At 45.7% G+C, this 19185-nt stretch overlaps 2 protein-coding genes across 4 annotated transcripts in view; one reads left to right on the top strand and one right to left on the bottom strand.

Moving 5' to 3' along the window:
* Positions 1 to 14716, top strand: part of MUC6 (mucin 6, oligomeric mucus/gel-forming) — a 43137-nt gene extending 28421 nt beyond the window's left edge. Inside the window, exons 30-42 of the mRNA XM_050974917.1 lie at positions 1502 to 1543; positions 1772 to 2005; positions 2704 to 2751; positions 3200 to 3508; positions 4463 to 4543; positions 5062 to 5481; positions 5990 to 6409; positions 6918 to 7340; positions 7834 to 7946; positions 8857 to 9181; positions 10797 to 11369; positions 12654 to 12756; positions 14539 to 14716. Coding sequence (XP_050830874.1) covers positions 1502 to 1543; positions 1772 to 2005; positions 2704 to 2751; positions 3200 to 3508; positions 4463 to 4543; positions 5062 to 5481; positions 5990 to 6409; positions 6918 to 7340; positions 7834 to 7946; positions 8857 to 9181; positions 10797 to 11369; positions 12654 to 12756; positions 14539 to 14716 — 3269 coding nt within the window. The remainder of the gene's footprint in view (positions 1 to 1501; positions 1544 to 1771; positions 2006 to 2703; positions 2752 to 3199; positions 3509 to 4462; positions 4544 to 5061; positions 5482 to 5989; positions 6410 to 6917; positions 7341 to 7833; positions 7947 to 8856; positions 9182 to 10796; positions 11370 to 12653; positions 12757 to 14538) is intronic.
* Positions 14717 to 15992: 1276 nt separating this feature from the next.
* Positions 15993 to 19185, bottom strand: part of AP2A2 (adaptor related protein complex 2 subunit alpha 2) — a 44857-nt gene continuing 41664 nt past the window's right edge. For all 3 annotated transcript variants that reach the window (XM_009102177.4, XM_009102176.4, XM_050975741.1), the window contains exon 22: positions 15993 to 18640. In XM_009102177.4, coding sequence (XP_009100425.1) covers positions 18563 to 18640 — 78 coding nt within the window. In that variant the 3' untranslated portion in view covers positions 15993 to 18562. The remainder of the gene's footprint in view (positions 18641 to 19185) is intronic.

The raw sequence follows: 19185 nt of genomic DNA on the forward strand, positions 1-19185 counted from the left end.
TTTCTGATTCTGTGGTTTGTTGGTATGTTGGTATGAGGCTAAATGTGGAGCCTCATTTAGCCTCATACCAACATGCACTTCAGCTAATAAACCATCTTGGACCGTGGCTGTCAGGGAAAGCAGAGGTAAAAATAGGTCCCAAAGGAGTCAAAACACACAAAAGCTGACATTTTGATAGATGATTTGTGCACTGAGGCAAGGACAGTCTATAGTATGATGTTATTCAGCTTTTCAATACAAATTGCATAAAGCTGCAAGTGTGGCTGATTTGGAACATAATAAAAGCCAGTGGACAAAGCCCATATGGACTTTAGCCAAGGTGACAACAAAGCTAATGTATTAAACAAATCTAAGACAGAAAAATACAGAAAATGAGAACACAGACAGACATGAGACAACAGAAAACAAATATAAGCTCAGAAATATTTGGTAAGCTTATGAAAACATGAATACAACAGTCATACTAAAAATATTTGAAAAATAAAAAATTATCTCTAAAATACGAATATCTCCTTTATAATTTATCTGGTTTTAATTTTTCTATGAATTGGTTACTCACATTGTATTTTTACCTTTACTCCAAAAGAACATACAACATCAATTTTTACCACACCAAACATGACTACAACCATCACTACCCCTTCCATAACTACCTCAGTGAAAAGAACCATGGCCACTACACCGAAGTCTGTTCCCTCATCGCCCTCTGCCTCATCAACCACTGCTTCAACTGAGACAGAACAAGTAGAGGTCACCTCACCACCCTTCAAGACCACCACCAGAAGGGAAACAGCAACCTCCTCAATACCTACTCAAACCACAACTCAGAGCACAACTTTCAGCCAGCCTAAACTAACAACAACAGGTAAATAGCACTTCCTTACATGTCAGGTGAAGCCATCACTCACAAGGCATATGTCAATGTACTCCTTATTAAAAAAGCCAAGCATTCTTACTAGTGCTCTTAACATTGCTAACAGAAAGGAAAGGACATGGACAAGAATTGTGATTAAAATGGAAATTTATCTTGCCAATGGAGCAAGCATCTGACCTCCAAATATGATGTTAAAGTTAACATTTCTCTTCCAACACTTCCTCCCCATTTAGCCAAATCTCTCTATGCCTCAAAGCAAGTTCTTGAAAACTCACAGACCACAAAATATATATTCCCCCTACCCCTATATTTCATTGTAAGAAATACTCTTCCCAAAAATATTAACCTTTTTGAATGTCTGACACTCAATATACAAACAAGGACGGTCTCCTCTGAGGCTGTTTGACAACATGAATTGCTGCATTAGCAACTTACAGGCTGGGCAATGTGTGGTGGGAAGCCTACTGTAGTGGGAGGGCAGCTGTACACTCTTTCCCAAATCCAGGTTTCTCCCACAAAGTACTGTTGGGGTGCTTTTATCTGGGTCTTCTTGTGCAAGCAATTACAGCTTCCTCTAGGAACCTTACCAGCTCCCAACCATTACTAATATTCATTCTTTCACAGCAGAGAGTGAGGGAACCGAAGCAACCACTCTGCACTACCCAGAAGGTGAGTAAAAGGGACTAGAGAGATGCCCTTGGCCTAAGACTCTGCTTCACTTACCTCAGCTTTTCCAAATGATGGTCTTGCCCTGTTTGGAATACTTTGGAAGGGAAACATGTGCATTTAACAAGGCTCTTATTTCCTCAGGAGCTTCAGAAAAAGGCAGGGAATGTCAAATTGTCAGAGGCACCCTTCAGACCCACCCTCTATGAACTTGTGCTTTTTTCTGTGCAGTTGTCACCCGCTTAAGAACAACATTGATACAGCCTGTGCAGCACCTCATGACACAGACACAGATTACCCCTGCCACATCCACCAGCAGCACCTCTGTCCCAAGAGAGACCAGCCCTGCCACCAGCCCAGAATTTCCACTGACAAGGACATTTCCAAGCTCCAGCTCTTTGCCTGTCACTTCAGCCTCATCTACTTCTTCCTTCTCCTCAACCCAGCTGGAAACATCAAATCCTGGTAAGGCTCCCTCCTGCCCTTCTTGCTGCTCTGCCTGTTTCTTCCAGCTCGCACCCCTCTCTTCTAAGCAGCACATCCCACAAAGGCTTCAGTTTTGGTACTCGTTCTCAATTCCCCCTGCTATTGCCATGGAACACCATCAGGTCCTGGGCCTGACCCACACATGACCCTGACTGTATCCCTCTCCCTGCAACTTCAGGGCTTTGGCTCTGGGGCACAGATCTCTACTGAGGATGCAGGCATCCATGAGTTCCTGCCCTATAGCTACCAGATACAAGCTAAAACACCTCTCTCTTCTTACAGTGCTGCCCTGAGAATGCACAGTGGGGCAGGGGTGAACAAAAGGCAGGGAAACTGGAAACACATCTCAAATTTACAGCTCAGGACAGTTTTGAGTGAGAGGCATAACCCAAGGCATCATCTCCAGCCAAAGGATGCCAAGGCCCTGGCACATTCATGAAAAATGCTATTCAGCAAATATATCCTCGTGGACCAATGCTGACCCTGAGTGCAAGAGTCACCACAGGAGGGTGGGCAAGAAAGTGAAAGAACTTTAGCCTGGAGTTGAGTGTACACTTAGACCCAGATGCCAGATTTGTCTTAGTGATGATCCTCCTTTGGGAAGATGCCACAACATGCTTTGTCTAGAATCCTTCCCAAGACTCAATCATTCTTTTCTCTCATCCCTTTCTTTGTAGCAAGGGAGCCAACCAGAGCTAAGACACCAACTACTAAAGTAGTAACAGGTGAGTGCTCTGGTCATGAAAGAGATAAGAGTCATCCCTGGCCAATGTATCCATATCCCTTCAGAAGCCATGGCCCTCCCATAGATCCCACCCAGAGAAGTCTGCAGCAAGCCAGTTTTAAACTACCAGTAAACAAGTGATACTTCTTCCCAACTCAACTGTTCCAGGAAGAAGGAGATGAGATAAATTACTACAGATCAACCTTCAAAATACTAAACAACAGGCACTTATGAAAGAGAAGCAGGAGAAGATGGAATATATTTAAGATAACAGACACCTTTATTACCTGGAAAAAAAAAAAAGCCAAAATCAACCAGATTTAGTGGGAACTAGGTCTCCCATCCATGCTCATAACTGAGCACAAAAACCTCCAAAAGAAAAAAGTCAACATCACCCAAATTCCAATAAGCCAGCAATATAAAATTGATCTGTGCTTCCCTCCTGGCAGCCATTACCCACAAACTGTCAACTGTGCCACACACTGGGCCACCTGTGACCACACACAAGACCACAGCCGCCACCTCCATCAGCACCACCTCCAAGACCTCTGTCTCCACAGAAGCCAGCTCACCAAGCAGCACAGAAGTGCCTCTGGAATCTCCACATCCCAGCTCTGCACCTGCCCCCAGCAGCCCACTCAGCACCCGGCTGCCATCCACTGCCACCACTTCCACAGCCTCCTCCACAGCAGCTCCCAGCACCAGCCCCAGGCCCACACCCACAACCCTGAGGCCCAAGGCTGCTTCCCCAACAACCAGTGCTGCAAAGGAGTCTCCTGTCACAGAGTCCTCTGCACCCACCACAGCCAAAACCAGCACACTGCCATCACCTGCTTCTTCTCCTTCCTCAACTGTGTCCTCAACAAGGCTCAGCTCCTCACAGCCTGGTAAGTGTCGGTCTTACCCATCCCGGTGCTTCCCTCTGCTCTCCCTTTTCCACTCGCCCTTTCCAGCCACACAGGTTTCTTGCAGACTTGTTTCAGATTTTGCTGCCCATTCCCCCTTCTGATTTGGAACAGTAGTATCATATTACTTGGATATGGCTCTTGGGCAGTTGTCTTTCCCATGGAGCATTCCTGTCTTAAATGATACTGAGTTATGCTCTCCTTGTTATTAAATGGAGACATGCATATCCGGACAGGGTGCTCTCCTAAGAACAGGTCCTGGGATCTTGACTGTTGGAAGCTACTATAACCATTTCCTCCCTTTTTAGGACAGAAGTCAAACAGTGGCTTGTGATGAAGAATCACAAACCCATTTTTCCCATAAATACTCAGTGCAGCATTGGCATTCCATTTTGAATTCTCTCCACAGTCTGAGTCCTCTGACCACTTCCATTTCCTACTCTTGTCTTCATCCTCAAATGACCTGTTTTCTTCCCGGCAGTCTTCACCCATGAACAGTCAACTGTGCCACACACTGGGCCACCTGTGACCACGCACAAGACCACGGCCGCATGTCCATCAGCACCACCTCCAAGACCTCTGTCTCCACAGAAGCCCCTCTGGAAACAGCCTCTCCACATCCCAGCTCTGCACCTGCCCCCAGCAGCCCGCTCAGCACCCGGCTGCAGTCCACTGCCACCACTCCCACAGCTTCCTCCAGCACCAGCCCCAGGCCCACACCCACAACCCTGAGGCCCAAGGCTGCTTCCCCAACAACCAGTGCTGCAAAGGAGTCTCCTGTCACAGAGTCCTCTGCACCCACCACAGCCAAAACCAGCACGCTGCCATCACCTGCTTCTTCTCCTTCCTCAACTGTGTCCTCAACATGGCTCAGCTCCTCACAGCCTGGTAAGGCGCCCTACTCGCCATCCTGGTGCTTCCTGCTGCACTCCCTTTTCCACTCACCCTTTCCAGCCACACAGTTTCCTTGCAGAGTTGTTTCAGGTTTTGCTCTACATCCCCTTCTTTCTGATTTGGAACAGTACTATGGTCTTACTTCGTTCTGGGGCACTGGTTTCTGCCATGTGTCCTGGCCTGCCAGTCTCAGAGGAGTCTCTCCTTAAGCTCTGCCAATTCCTTGAAGGGACAGACAAATGCATATTCACAGAGGGTCCTCTTCCAGGAAGAGGTAGTTGGATCTTGCCTGTTGGAAGGCACTGTATCCATTTCCTCCCTTTTTCTGAAAGCATCTAGACAGCAGCTTGTAGACAGGACCCACAGTAAAAGTGTTCCCTTTTTCCCAAGAATACTCAGGACAGCACAGCACTCCTGTTTTTGTTAACATTAGCAATCTAAGGCTTCTGAATATACAATTTCCTTTTCGTCTTGTCCTCATCCTCAAATGACCACTGCTTTCTTCCTGGCAGCCTTCACCCATAAAGTATTGACCTTGCCACATGCTGTGACACTTGTGACCACAGAGAAGACCACAGCCAGCACCACCACCAGCACCACCTCCAGGACCTCTGTCTCCACAAAAGTGCCTCTGGAAACAGCCTCTCCACATGCCAGCTCTGCACCTGCCCCCAGCAGCCCACTCAGCACCAGGCTGCCATCCACCACCACCACTTCCACAGCCTCCTCCACAGCAGCTCCCAGCACCAGCCCCAGGCCCACACCCACAACCCTGAGGCCCAAGGCTGCTTCCCCAACAACCAGTGCTGCAAAGGAGTCTCCTGTCACAGAGTCCTCTGCACCCACCACAGCCAAAACCAGCACGCTGCCATCACCTGCTTCTTCTCCTTCCTCAACTGTGTCCTCAACATGGCTCAGCTCCTCACAGCCTGGTAAGTGTCGGTCTTACCCATCCCGGTGCTTCCCTCTGCTCTCCCTTTTCCACTCGCCCTTTCCAGCCACACAGTTTCCTTGCAGAGTTGTTTCAGATTTTGCTGCCCATTCCCCCTTCTTTCTGATTTGGAACAGTAGTATCATATTACTTGGATATGGCTCTTGGGCAATTGTCTCTCCCATGGAGCGTTCCTGTCTTAAAAGATACTGAGTTATGCTCTCCTTGTTATTAAATGGAGACGTGCATATCTGGACAGGGTGCTGGATCCCATGTTCTGGGATCTTGACTGTTGGAAGTTACTATAACCATTTCCTCCCTTTTTAGGAGAGAAGTCAAACTGTGGCTTGTGATGAAGACTCACAATCCCAGTTTTCCATTTTTCCCATAAATAATCAGTGCAGCATTGGCATTCCATTTTGAATTCTCTCCAAGTCTGAGTCCTCTGACCACTTCCATTTCCTACTCTCGTCTTCATCCTCAAATGACCACTGCTTTCTTCCTGGCAGCCTTCACCCATGAACAGTCAACTGTGCCACACACTGGGCCACATGTGACCACACACAAGACCACAGCCAGCACCTCCATCAGCACCACCTCCAGGATCTCTGTCTCCACAGAAGTGCCTCTGGAAACAGCCTCTCCACATCCCAGCTCTGCACCTGCCCCCAGCAGCCCGCTCAGCACCAGGCTGCCATCCACCGCCACCACTTCCACAGCCTCCTCCACAGCAGCTCCCAGCACCAGCCCCAGGCCCACACCCACAACCCTGAGGCCCAAGGCTGCTTCCCCAACAACCAGTGCTGCAAAGGAGTCTCCTGTCACAGAGTCCTCTGCACCCACCACAGCCAAAACCAGCACGCTGCCATCACCTGCTTCTTCTCCTTCCTCAACTGTGTCCTCAACATGGCTCAGCTCCCCACAGCCAGGTGAGGCTCCATCCTTCCAATCCTGCTGCTTCCCTCTGCTCTCCCATTTCCCTTCATTTCCAGCCACAAGGCTGCCTGCAGAGTTGTTTTAGTTTTGCTCACCATTCCCCTTCTTTCTGTTTGCGAATGTGGTATGCCTTACTTAGGTAGGCCTCTGGGACACTTGTCTCTCCCATGCAGCCTGAACTGCCAGATTCAGAGGGGACTGTCTTTATGCTCTCCCTATTCCCTGAAGGGACACATGCATATGCAGACAGGGTCCTTTCCCAGGAAAAGGTAGTGGGATGTTGCCTGTTGGAAGGCATTGTATCCATTTCCTCCCTTTTTAAACTGGAAACCAGACAGCTTCAGACAGGACCCAGAGACTCAGTACCCCCTTTTTCACATGTAATACTCAGTGTAACACAGCCCTGCTGTTTTTGTTGATATTCTAAATGTGAGGCCTCTGACCACCTCCATTTCAACTTTCACTGCCCTCATCCTCAAAAGCTCTGTGCTTTACTTCCAGCAGCCTTCACCCATGAACTGTCAACTGTGCCACACACTGGGCCACCTGTGACCACACACAAGACCACAGCCAGCACCTCCATCAGCACCACCTCCAAGACCTCTGTCTCCACAGAAGTGCCTCTGGAAACAGCCTCTCCACATCCCAGCTCTGCACCTGCCCCCAGCAGCCCGCTCAGCACCCGGCTGCCATCCACCACCACCACTCCCACAGCCTGCTCCACAGCAGCTCCCAGCACCAGCCTCAGGCCCACACCCACAACCCTGAGGCCCAAGGCTGCTTCCCCAACAACCAGTGCTGCAAAGAGGTCTCCTGTCACAGAGTCCTCTGCACCCACCACAGCCAAAACCAGCACGCTGCCATCACCTGCTTCTTCTCCTTCCTCAACTGTGTCCTCAACATGGCTCAGCTCCTCACAGCCTGGTAAGCGCCTCTCTACCATCCTGGTGCTTCTCTGCTCTCCCTTTTCCACTCACCTTTCCAGCCACACAGTTTCCTTGCAGAGTTGTTTCTAGATTTTGCTCCCATTCCCCTTCTTTCTGATTTGGAACAGGTACTGCTTACTTGGTATGGCCTCTGGGCACTGGTCTCTCCCATGGCAGCCTGTTCCAGTCTTCAAGGGGACTGTCTTATGCTCTCCTTTCCTTGAAGGAGACGTGCATATCCAGACAGGGTCCTGCTCCCAGATAGGTATGGGATCTTGCCTGTTGGAAGGCACTGTATCCATTTCCTCCCTTTTTAGGAAGAAATCAGACAGGCTTAGACGGACCCAGAGACTCAGCATCCCCTTTTTCCCATGAATACTCAGTGCCAGCACTGCATTCCTTTTGTTCATCTCCAAGTCTGAGGCCTCTGACCACTTCCATTTCCTCTCTCTGCCCTCATCCTCAAATGACCTCTGCTTTCTTCCTGGCAGCCTTCACCCATGAACTGTCAACTGTGCCACACACTGGGCCACCTGTGACCACACACAAGACCACAGCCAGCACCTCCATCAGCACCACCTCCAGGACCTCTGTCTCCACAGAAGTCGCCTCTGGAAACAGCCTCTCCACATCCCAGCTCTGCACCTGCCCCCAGCAGCCCGCTCAGCACCAGGCTGCCATCCACCGCCACCACTTCCACAGCCTCCTCCACAGCAGCTCCCAGCACCAGCCCCAGGCCCACACCCACAACCCTGAGGCCCAAGGCTGCTTCCCCAACAACCAGTGCTGCAAAGAGGTCTCCTGTCACAGAGTCCTCTGCACCCACCACAGCCAAAACCAGCACGCTGCCATCACCTGCTTCTTCTCCTTCCTCAACTGTGTCCTCAACATGGCTCAGCTCCTCACAGCCTGGTAAGGCGCCCTACTAGCCATCCTGGTGCTTCCTGCTGCTCTCCCTTTTCCACTCACCCTTTCCAGCCACACAGTTTCCTTGCAGAGTTGTTTCAGATTTTGCTGCCCATTCCCCCTTCTTTCTGATTTGGAACAGTAGTATCATATTACTTGGATATGGCTCTTGGGCAATTGTCTCTCCCATGGAGTGTTCCTGTCTTAAAAGATACTGAGTTATGCTCTCCTTGTTATTAAATGGAGACGTGCATATCTGGACAGGGTGCTGGATCCCATGTTCTGGGATCTTGACTGTTGGAAGTTACTATAACCATTTCCTCCCTTTTTTGGAGAGAAGTCAAGCCGTGACTTGTGATGAAGACTCACAATCCCAGTTTTCCATTTTTCCCATAAATAATCAGTGCAGCATTGGCATTCCATTTTGAATTCTCTCCACAGTCTGAGTCCTCTGACCACTTCCATTTCCTACTCTTGTCTTCATCCTCAAATGACCTGTTTTCTTCCCGGCAGTCTTCACCCATGAACAGTCAACTGTGCCACACACTGGGCCACATGTGACCACACACAAGACCACAGCCGCCACCTCTATCAGCACCACCTCCAAGACCTCTGTCTCCACAGAAGTGCCTCTGGAAACAGCCTCTCCACATCCCAGCTCTGCACCTGCCCCCAGCAGCCCGCTCAGCACCAGGCTGCCATCCACCGCCACCACTTCCACAGCCTCCTCCACAGCAGCTCCCAGCACCAGCCCCAGGCCCACACCCACAACCCTGAGGCCCAAGGCTGCTTCCCCCACAACCAGTGCTGCAAAGGAGTCTCCTGTCCCAGAGTCCTCTGCACCCACCACAGCCAAAACCAGCACACTGCCATCACCTGCTTCTTCTCCTTCCTCAACTGTGTCCTCAACATGGCTCAGCTCCTCACAGCCAGGTGAGGCTCCATCCTTCCAATCCTGCTGCTTCCCTCTGCTCTCCCATTTCCCTTCTTAGTTTCCAGTTGCAAAGGCTGCTTGCAGAGTTGTTTTTGTTTCTTCTCACCATTCACCTTTCTGTCTGTATTCGAATGCTGGTATGGCCTTACTTAGGTAGGACTGTGGGACATTGATCTCCCCCATGGAGCCTGAATTGCCAGTTTCAGAGGGGACTGTCTTTATGCTCTGCCTGTTTCCTGAAGGGACACATGCATATCCAGACAGGGTCCTTTCCCAGGAAAAGGTAGTGGGATGTTGTCTGTAGGAAGGCATTGTATCCATTTCCTCCCTTTTTAAGACAGAAACCAGACAGCTTCAGACAAGACCCACAGACTCAGTGCCCCTTTTTCCCATGTAATACTCATTGTAGCACAGCCCTGCTGTTTTTGTTGATATTCTAAATGTGAGGCCTCTGACCACCTCCATTTCAACTTTCACTGCCCTCATCCTCAAAAGCTCTGTGCTTTACTTCCAGCAGCCTTTACCCACAAACTGTCAACTGTGACCACGCACAAGACCACGGCCGCCATGTCCATCAGCACCACCTCCAGGACCTCTGTCTCCACAGAAGCGCCTCTGGAAACAGCCTCTCCACATCCCAGCTCTGCACCTGCCCCCAGCAGCCCGCTCAGCACCCGGCTGCAGTCCACTGCCACCACTCCCACAGCTTCCTCCAGCACCAGCCCCAGGCCCACACCCACAACCCTGAGGCCCAAGGCTGCTTCCCCAACAACCAGTGCTGCAAAGGAGTCTCCTGTCACAGAGTCCTCTGCACCCACCACAGCCAAAACCAGCACGCTGCCATCACCTGCTTCTTCTCCTTCCTCAACTGTGTCCTCAACATGGCTCAGCTCCTCACAGCCTGGTAAGGCTCTCTCTTACCTATCCTTTTCCTTCTTGCTCTTTCCAGCTCTCCTTTTTTCTGTCACTTGACCCATTCTCCCTACCTCCTCTGTTTCTTTCAAAAACCACATCCCAGTTCTGCATTTGTGTGGCTGCTTACCTCTCCATTACATTGCAAGTGATCTACTTTGTTTCCCATTGTATTCCTGGGCTTGTGCACTGTCTCTGCATTGGACGGAGCTAATTATTATTCCCAGCAGATTTCCTGGTACTGTGTTTTAGATGTGACTACCAGCTGTTGATGGCACAAAAGTCCTTCAGTGATTGATCAGGAATGCCAGCTCTGCCCCTGGGCCTTCTCTGTTTTTCCTTCTGCCAGCCAGGGAGTGGGCATGGAGTGTTCACGAGTCCATCAGGGACACAGCCAAAGCCAGTGTCCAAGGAGACACTGCATACCACAGAATATCATGCTGAGCTGTACAGTGGGAGAGAAGGGCAGTTGCTTCCTGGTAGCCATTGCTTGGAGACAGCGTTGTGAGTGACTGCCTTTGCAGTTCATAGGTGGATCCTCATTTGGTTTTTAATTTCTTCACTTCTGAAACTGTCTCTCTCTGGATATGCGTGGGTGTTCCTGGTTTGGCTTTTCTGATTCTCTCCTCATGCCTCAGCAAGGGGAGAAAAGAAGTGTCTAGGTAGGCATCCTCAATTTTACTTGTGCCTTCCTCCTGGCAGCCTTCACCCATGAAAAGTCAACTGGGCCGCACATTGCACCACCTGTGATCACGCACCAGACCACAGCCACCACCTCCATCAGCAGCACCTCCAAGACCTCTGTCTCAACAGAAGTGCCTCTGGAAACCTCTCCAAATCCCAGTTCTCCACCTGCCCCCAGCAGCCCACTCAGCACCCGGCTGCCATACACTGTCACATCTCCATTCTCTTCTGCTTTGGCCTCAACCGTCAGCACAACATCTGTGCCTACATCCCTGACTACTTCCACATCTGCTGAGAGCACTACACATCCTTACTTCCAAAACACCACATCGACTCCACATGGCAAAACATCTTCATTAGCTGTCCCTACCAGTATCTCTGCCCAGTCTAGGCCAGTGTTGATTCCAACTGTTTCATCTGCAACCATTACCTTTGCTCCCCATGTTATCACGATGGCTTCTACAGAGTCAGTTGAACAGAGTTCCCTGCAAACAACAACACTGACCACTGCCCGCACGACATCATCTCCTCCTCCCACCTCTGGACTTTCAACATCCCTGTCCTCTGCTGTGCCAGCAACAGTGCCACACGGTAATGTATCTCCATATCATTTCCTCTATCATGGATTTGCTTTGAATGCCTTTTTTTTAATGAGTGTATGAATTTTCTTTATGTATCCTTTGGCTATGATCCTGTTTGTACCCATTGGCTCATCTTTTCTTTTTGTCCTTTATGCAGTTACTTTTCTAAAGCTGTTGTCCGATGTCTTAGATTTCATACAGCTTCCCTGCTATTCAATATTTTAAACTACTTTAAAATATTTTAAAATATTAGGAAGTGTGAATTAGAGTCTGACAGGATGCACTTCAGGAGAGCCACAGAACCTTCATTCTGTCATCTTAAAATGCAGTGTAAGAAACTTTTTATTGGAACAGGCTATCCCCTCATTACCCTGCAGCTTTCCTGTTAGCTCTCACATGCTTTGCACACTTGAGCATATAGATACAGCATCTTAGTCTACTGCCCAACTAGTAGTTGTCTTATTTTACAATTAAAAAAATTCCCAAAGTCATACTACAGCATTAACTGAGCCTCCCCTGCAATAATGTTCAATAACCTATAACCCTTCTCTCAGCAGAGGACCTGACTGTGCTTAAAAGAACATTGTGCAGGACCAGGTGTGAGCAGTGTATGAATTGCCTTCATAGTTTTCAACATCTTTGTCTCCTTAATATAAAATTCAAGCACTATCTTTGAACTCCTTGGAAAACTTGTGTTTTCAGTCAGCTTTCTGCTTCATAAAGTGCTTAGTGTGGTGCTTCAGGGCGGGGGAAAATATAACACTGACACATAGAATCGTTACCTAACATGAAGCATTACACATTCTCCCTAGCAAGGCAAGTTGTGAACTTCTGGCTACCTATAAATATATCCTTAAAATGAGGAAATTAAGCAATTTTCAAATAAGAAAGTCTATGGTAGAATTATTTCTAGTTCACAATGAGCCAACTGGTTGTTCTCTTTCCATCTTTGTGTTCTTAGCATAGGATTAGTTTTTCCATGCTGGACTGAATGTGTACTATATTCTTAACTGGACTTTTTTTCTCATTTGTAATTCCATCAACTTCTGTTTTCTTAAAAAATAAATTTATTCTTTTCTTTTGTTGTCCTCCAGGGTAAGCCTCTCCTGAAACTTTAGCGCCCAGTTTGAAACCTTTTCTTGCAGTGTAACTCACTTGTAACTTGTTAATTATCTCATGCAGTAAGAATGGTTTTCCAAGAAACCAAATATGGAGGCTTTGGGCATCTAACAAAGGTCACTCAAAAAGACCAAGATGAATTATAGCAGAAAGATTTTCTTTTTACATTTGACAGAGCGTTGTAGAGAAGTTGAATATGAAGAAGAAATAACTTACAAAGGCTGTTCCACAAATGTCACTTTGAGCCGTTGTGAAGGATCATGTCCCTCTTCAACAAAGTAAGGATAACTGAGGCTGTACAGTACTTAAGTTGTTTTCCTTATTTGGTCATCTGTAAGTAGGGAAATTTATGAACAGTTGTGCCTTTAAAATTCAGAGAGGAAAAAGTGGTTAGCATCCACCCAGCAATGTACAATGTTGCTGTATAAACTGGTTAATAGCAACAATAAGGTCATTAATTAAGGAGGGATTTACATCTAATCAAGGAAGGTCATCTCACTTCCTTAAGTTTTTATTGTTTTGCTTTTAAAAAAAGCCAGACATCAGTGCTCCAGGTTTGGAGGGCTTTTTTTTTTTGTTTTTGATGGTTGTGGGTTTGGTTTTGTTTGTTTCTTTTTTAAAGACTGAAAAAGTGGTTTAGACTATAAATACCTATTTCAAATAGCTAAGACAGTAAAATTAGAAATTTCATCCTAGGTAACTAATGCCACTTCAGTTGTCTCATAACATGCTCCTAATAGTGTGATTCAAGTATATTTTATAATTACAAAGGTACTATCTCAGCCTGCGCAATTCTTCTCCCCATTAGGAGAATTTGACAGGAAATCAAGGCTTCAATACAAGTAAACAGTGCAGCAGTATTAGAGTTCAGTTATTGTGGGGAAAAAAAAAAGTTACATACCCAACAATCCAAGCCAATACAATGTTCAAGGAAGGGTTCTGCTTTTGCACAACTAATTTACGAACTAGCTTAAATTAATCCTTATGCTAAAAATTGTCCCCTTCAAAGCACATTCAGGCATCCCCCAACATTTTGAAAACTGAGCGACTGACCTTGTATACTGAGTTGATAAAAGGGCTGGGAAACCTGGAGGAAGAATTTTAGAGTTAAGGTTTGTCTCAATTGCTAAGAAAGTTGTGGTTAAAACCCAGTTTTAACTGAAACCAAGAAAACTTTTCTCCACTTCAAAAGAGGGTTTTCCAAAAAATATTTTTTTCCTTAACTCTCTTTTTCCCATACCTGAGTTCTGGCCTGTTATCGATACAGTTTTGCACTGACAAAGAGAAAGGCAGAAACAAGGCCAGCAGGAGGTTGAACATGGTCAGGAATCAACAGCCTGAGAACTGCAATAATATAAGGACAGACTCAAATCCTTACCTGCCTATTCAAGCTCTCACTTCACCTACCTGTGTTATGAATTCAGCAATTATGTGCAAGACTTCTTGTGCACAGTGTGCAATTCTACCTTGTTAGCTGACCTCACACCCAGAACTGGCATCATACAGCCACCACCTCAGATTCCAGCTCTAACTGTGCAGAGGGAGAAAGGGGTTTTCCTTCCTCTGTCAACTGCAAAAGGAACACACACAATTCAGCATCTGTGTGAAAGAGACCTTTTATAAACTCTAAGAAGACCAGTGCACAGGTTTAACAAATTTAATCCCTACGCACTTTACAAATATTCAGAAAAAGAGACAAGGGGAATCAAATTCTATTCATTTTCCAGTGAGGTCTGAGGCCTAACAGATTATGAGATCATAGAATCACAGACTATCCTGAGCTGGAAAGGACCCACAGAGATCATCGAGTCCATCCTGTTCTAAAATGGAAGGCAGCAGCTGAGTACACCAGAGTTTCTGCCTTATGAGAATTTAAAATGGAATCATTTCCCACATTATTTGTAGTCCTGCAGTTGACAGAACCATTCAACTGAGGGATGTGCTCTTTCTTCTATACCTCTCACCACAGGAAAGAAAGAAGTTCATACACTTAAAAGGCTGTGAGCCTAAAATGCTGTGAACAAATGCCAACTGACTCTCCCTCCCTCCCTTCCACACAGGCTGGATGTTGAGAAGATGACGGTCACCACAGCATGTGGCTGCTGTAGGCCACTTGAACTTCTTAAGAAGCAACTCCAACTGCCATGCCAAGACCCAGATAACCCTGGAAGAAGGCTCACCACAGAAATAATTGTATTTAGTGGCTGTGTGTGTAACTCTGACAGTTGTACACACTAGCCAGACCTGATGGCTGCAGATACCATATTTTGGAATTAAACCCTGATCACAAGTTAATCCTTCCACAGCTCATTGCTGGCTTCTCTTGTACCAATTACACAGGACAGCCTTGCTGTCAGGCTGCCTGAGCAGCTGCCTGGACTACCAGTGGAGTTACCAGATAAATTATTCCTGATCAGAAGTACGGTGGGGTGCAGAGGAGGAAAGAACAGGCACAGAAATGAAGAACAGGCTCAGGGTGGGAATCAGGAGGGAAGACAAGAAACTGTTTGGCCTTGCTCAGGGTGATTTATTCAACCAGAATCTAAAACCTGCCCCATGCACTGGGCAGTAACAGAAATTCAATGTTCAAATAAAGCAGAAGGAACTGAATATGCTAACTTCTTTCTCCTTCTTTGGCCAAATATTTTCACTGAAAAATAGTCTATTAAGTTCACTACAGTCAACTTGAACCTCTGGAAGAGCCCACTACTTGAGCGGGAGAAGGGAAGTGACCTGTTCCCTGCCTTTAAGGTGGACACAGCATCCAGATGACAGGGTTGGAAAGCAAGGTGCTACACGACCCAAAGGTGAATGATGAGGTTTCCACAAGCACCCTTAGTGTGGTGGGACATTTCTAGAAACATAAATAACAAGACACATGGAGCAGCTTTGGGATAAAGCAGGAAGCTGAGGGCATTTCTCTGCAAGAAATCAAAGCCCACAGACATCTAACAGGATACAAGTGGTTCACTCACAAGCGATTTCTACTTGCTGCCACTCCAGGCCTTTACTGTGTTTTCAAGTCATTTAAGAAAAAGCTGTATGATTGCAGAAAAGCTCAGAGTACCCTTTTTTCCCCTTTTCCCTTTACCTGAAGCATACATTTAAAGCTTAAATGAGGTTATTTAGCAGTTTCGATTACTCTTCTTCTAAAGTGCCATCAACACTGCATCCAATACAGGTGTGTGCTGCTTAGCCTCAACCCTACCCCACTATTAGAGCAGTTTACTGCAGCAAGCACTGCTCATGTACTTACTGCTGGTAAACACTCTAGAGAGGAAGATTTTACAGCCGGGGCCTTTTAAAAATAGAGTATTTATAGCTTGTAATCAAACAAGAACAAAATCAAATTCACTCACTGGGGGAGCAGCAATCGATAGACCAGGTAAGACTCCACTGAACAAATCCACCAGTACTTCTCATAAAGAATCACAGCAACTGTGTTCCACAACAACCATTCCTTGAGAATATTTTTTACACCTTCATGCACCCAGACAAAAAAAGGACAGTTCCATCACTGTTCTAATCATTTATTTAATCTTAATATGTTCTTCTGATGAATATAGTCTAATATATAGTCTTCTATATGAAAATTCTCCACTTAATTTGACAGAACTTTGTTTTATACAAATAAGACAATCACCATAAATGTTACATACTGGAGTGTAGGTCAAGAATGAACATATGCTACCTGTTTTGCTATTCAGTTATTTTCACATGTCAATGCCTGAAAATACTGCACTTAAAAACAATAACACTGTTTACTGCAGAAATTACTTTGTCTGCTTGACAGGATACATCACTGGTAAGTTAACCATCATTCACAAAAAAGAATAAAATCAAGTATTTGTCTTTAATTTGTTCACTTTTCTGCTCATGGCTTCATTGAGCTGACATTTAATACAAAGAGTGAACAGTCATAAGCTTAACACAGTCACCACTGAAAAGACACTTTCCCTTACCCCCCCTCCTTCCCACATTTTAATGCACATTTTAGCACAGCTTGAACCAAAGCAAAGTGAAATAAAGTAGTGCAGTGTCTCAGGGTGTCCTTTAATGAGGGCACAGAACATTTTTCAGGGGGACAGATATACAACAGGATTTGGAAATACAAAAGAGAACCTCGTCCTCTGTCTTTGCTAAGACTCCCTTTAGTTCAGCACATCAGATTTTAACAGAGCAGCCAAGAGCATGGTTAACATAACAGGACTAATAATGAGACACAGAACATCGTGAAGCCAAAACAAAAGGTATTCCACCAGTGCTTGCCAACTGCCCAACCTGACCACAGGAACCACTCACCAAGATTTTCAATGACAATTTTTACGATTAAAGAGTCTTAAGTAAGAAGAATTTGAAAGGCCTTAAAGGAGCCAATTGTTCAAGAGAACTTTGCAGAAAGACCAGGCCTTTAGCCTAGTTTTCAGCCTTAATATCCATAGCAGCCATTTCTGGAAAAACAAAACACATCCCCCAAAATCCACACATCACAGCCAAACCTTTGTTCCTCATTTTTCACTTTTACTCAAGTACGATCAGGACCCTTCAGCCAAACCAACTGATCATCTCCCAGTTCCATCATTTAAACTCAAAGCTTTGAAGACAAAAAGCAAGGCACACTCAATCACAGAGAATCCTGTCCCCTGCTGAGCATGGGCAGCATGACAGCAGCTCCATTTAAATGTTTTTTCACTGTTACCACCATGACTCAACACCTTCATTTCCTGGGCACGTTTGTCTGTATGTGTTGTGACACAGCAGTCCCAGGCTTTCCTTCAGTGACCACGAGGAAATCTTGGCCTGAGGTTCCCTTCTTCTGTCAGCAGAAGCTGATTTTGTTCACCGTGATCTGTAGCTCTTGCTGACCCCAGCCCAGGGTTTCTAACTGGGCCACCTCACCTGCTTTGGTTCAGCAGCTTCTGTTGCACCTCAAGGCTTGAGGAGCGTGAGCCAAAGTTTCTGTCCACTGACTTCTGCAGAGAGGCTGCAAAGAGTTTGATGTGAAACAAGGTACAAAGACTGGCTATAAAAACCTCCAGAAAAGCTGAACACTTTTGGGTTTTCTACTTTCAGTTTCAACAGAAGTTTTCTATACCATATTGGACATTTTTGCCACTGACAGAAAGGAAACTGCTTAGGTTGAGTCTGAACATTAATGTACACTGGGGAGAAGATATTGATTAAAATTACATTTTCACCTAAGAGTGCATGCCTTACAGCACTTCAAGGGCCCATTCTTCCCACTTCTTTTATACAATACTACTTTCTGCAGTTAATTGTATCACATCATTAGGACTATTACTTATCGAGTCTGATGGCAAACAGAAAAAACACAGAATATTTAACTTCACTGAGAAATAATGAACAAGTATATACTCATTCACCCCCTACCAGAGAAGCTCACCTCATTAATGGAGATAAGCAGGAGGATTTAGAACAGCTTCTGTGTTCAATCCAAAGATCAGAAAACATTAGGATGTAAAATATTACAAGATTATTCCTTTAAGACTCTGGTCCTGTGGCATTTTTCAAATACAACGACTGGCGACTCAACATAAAAGTTCACTTTAATCAGATTCAAACACATCTTCAAATCTGCCCTTCCATCCAGTAGACAACTTGTGGCAATGTTCAACTTCACAAAGTTTTGACTCTACATTAGCATGGGAATTAACCTTCCTGAGCAGCAGTACATTGTATTCTTTCAGCTCATAGTAAAGGAAGTATCTCTTAAAGGTACTGAAGCAGAAGGTTTTTGAGCTATTTTCAGCTGAAATCCTTGATTGCCACAATGAAAACCATTTTCCTTCAACAAGTTTAAAAGCCTGACCTCTGCAAAAAAAGGAGCAAAAGACAGCCCTCCCACCCTTTATGTAACACACTAAAAGCCATTTTTAATGGAAAAAGTCACTTCCCTGTACTGTACATTTTATAGTCTTAATTTCAAACAAGGGTCAAGTCCTATTAAGGCAGGGAGCTGGTATTGGTTAACATTGCAGTACTCAGACAGTGATGTACAAGACATTTATTTGCAGTATGATGACAGTGATATAAGTGGAAAAACCAAAACTGACATGGTTAATATTAAAACTGTTCTGACAGCAATTCACATAATCTCTGAGATACAGCTTCTTTACTTGTTCGTAGTGTGAGCCTATACATCTGAAAAAGAACATAAAATACTATTTAAACAGTTTGACATTAAAGGAATGCACAGTCAACAGTGAAAACTAATAGTTACCTCTTACTTGCTTTGTAAGCTTTGTTAGGAAAAAGATCTGAAAATACTCAAGAGGCAGCAAGCCACTGAGCATCACAGCTCTTTCAAACCACTGGCTGAACCAACCCTATCTTCAAATCCTTGTTGAGAGTTACTGTTACTCAAGCATTTTTGAGCTTTACAGAAAGGTGTTGTCCAGAATATCTCTTAAAGAGGACCAAATGCTGTGGAAAAGTCTAAAGACCCTGTACAACCACTTCTTCAGGGAACAGAAAACACAACCACCCAAACCCTATTTTTAATCCTCAGTTAATTTTGGTAACACCTCTGTCAAAAGAGCTTTAAAAATACTGTTAACATTGTACTCGCTTGCTTATGCTTTCCTCTTTTAGCCATTACTCTTTTAATCATTTAAAGTAGCAAAAGGAAGCATGCTTAATCTGATCCAAAGTGCACAAGACAGTCTGGAACATTATAATGATTTCTT

This window comes from Serinus canaria, chromosome 5 (assembly GCF_022539315.1).
Source record: "Serinus canaria isolate serCan28SL12 chromosome 5, serCan2020, whole genome shotgun sequence".
Taxonomy (NCBI): domain Eukaryota; kingdom Metazoa; phylum Chordata; class Aves; order Passeriformes; family Fringillidae; genus Serinus; species Serinus canaria.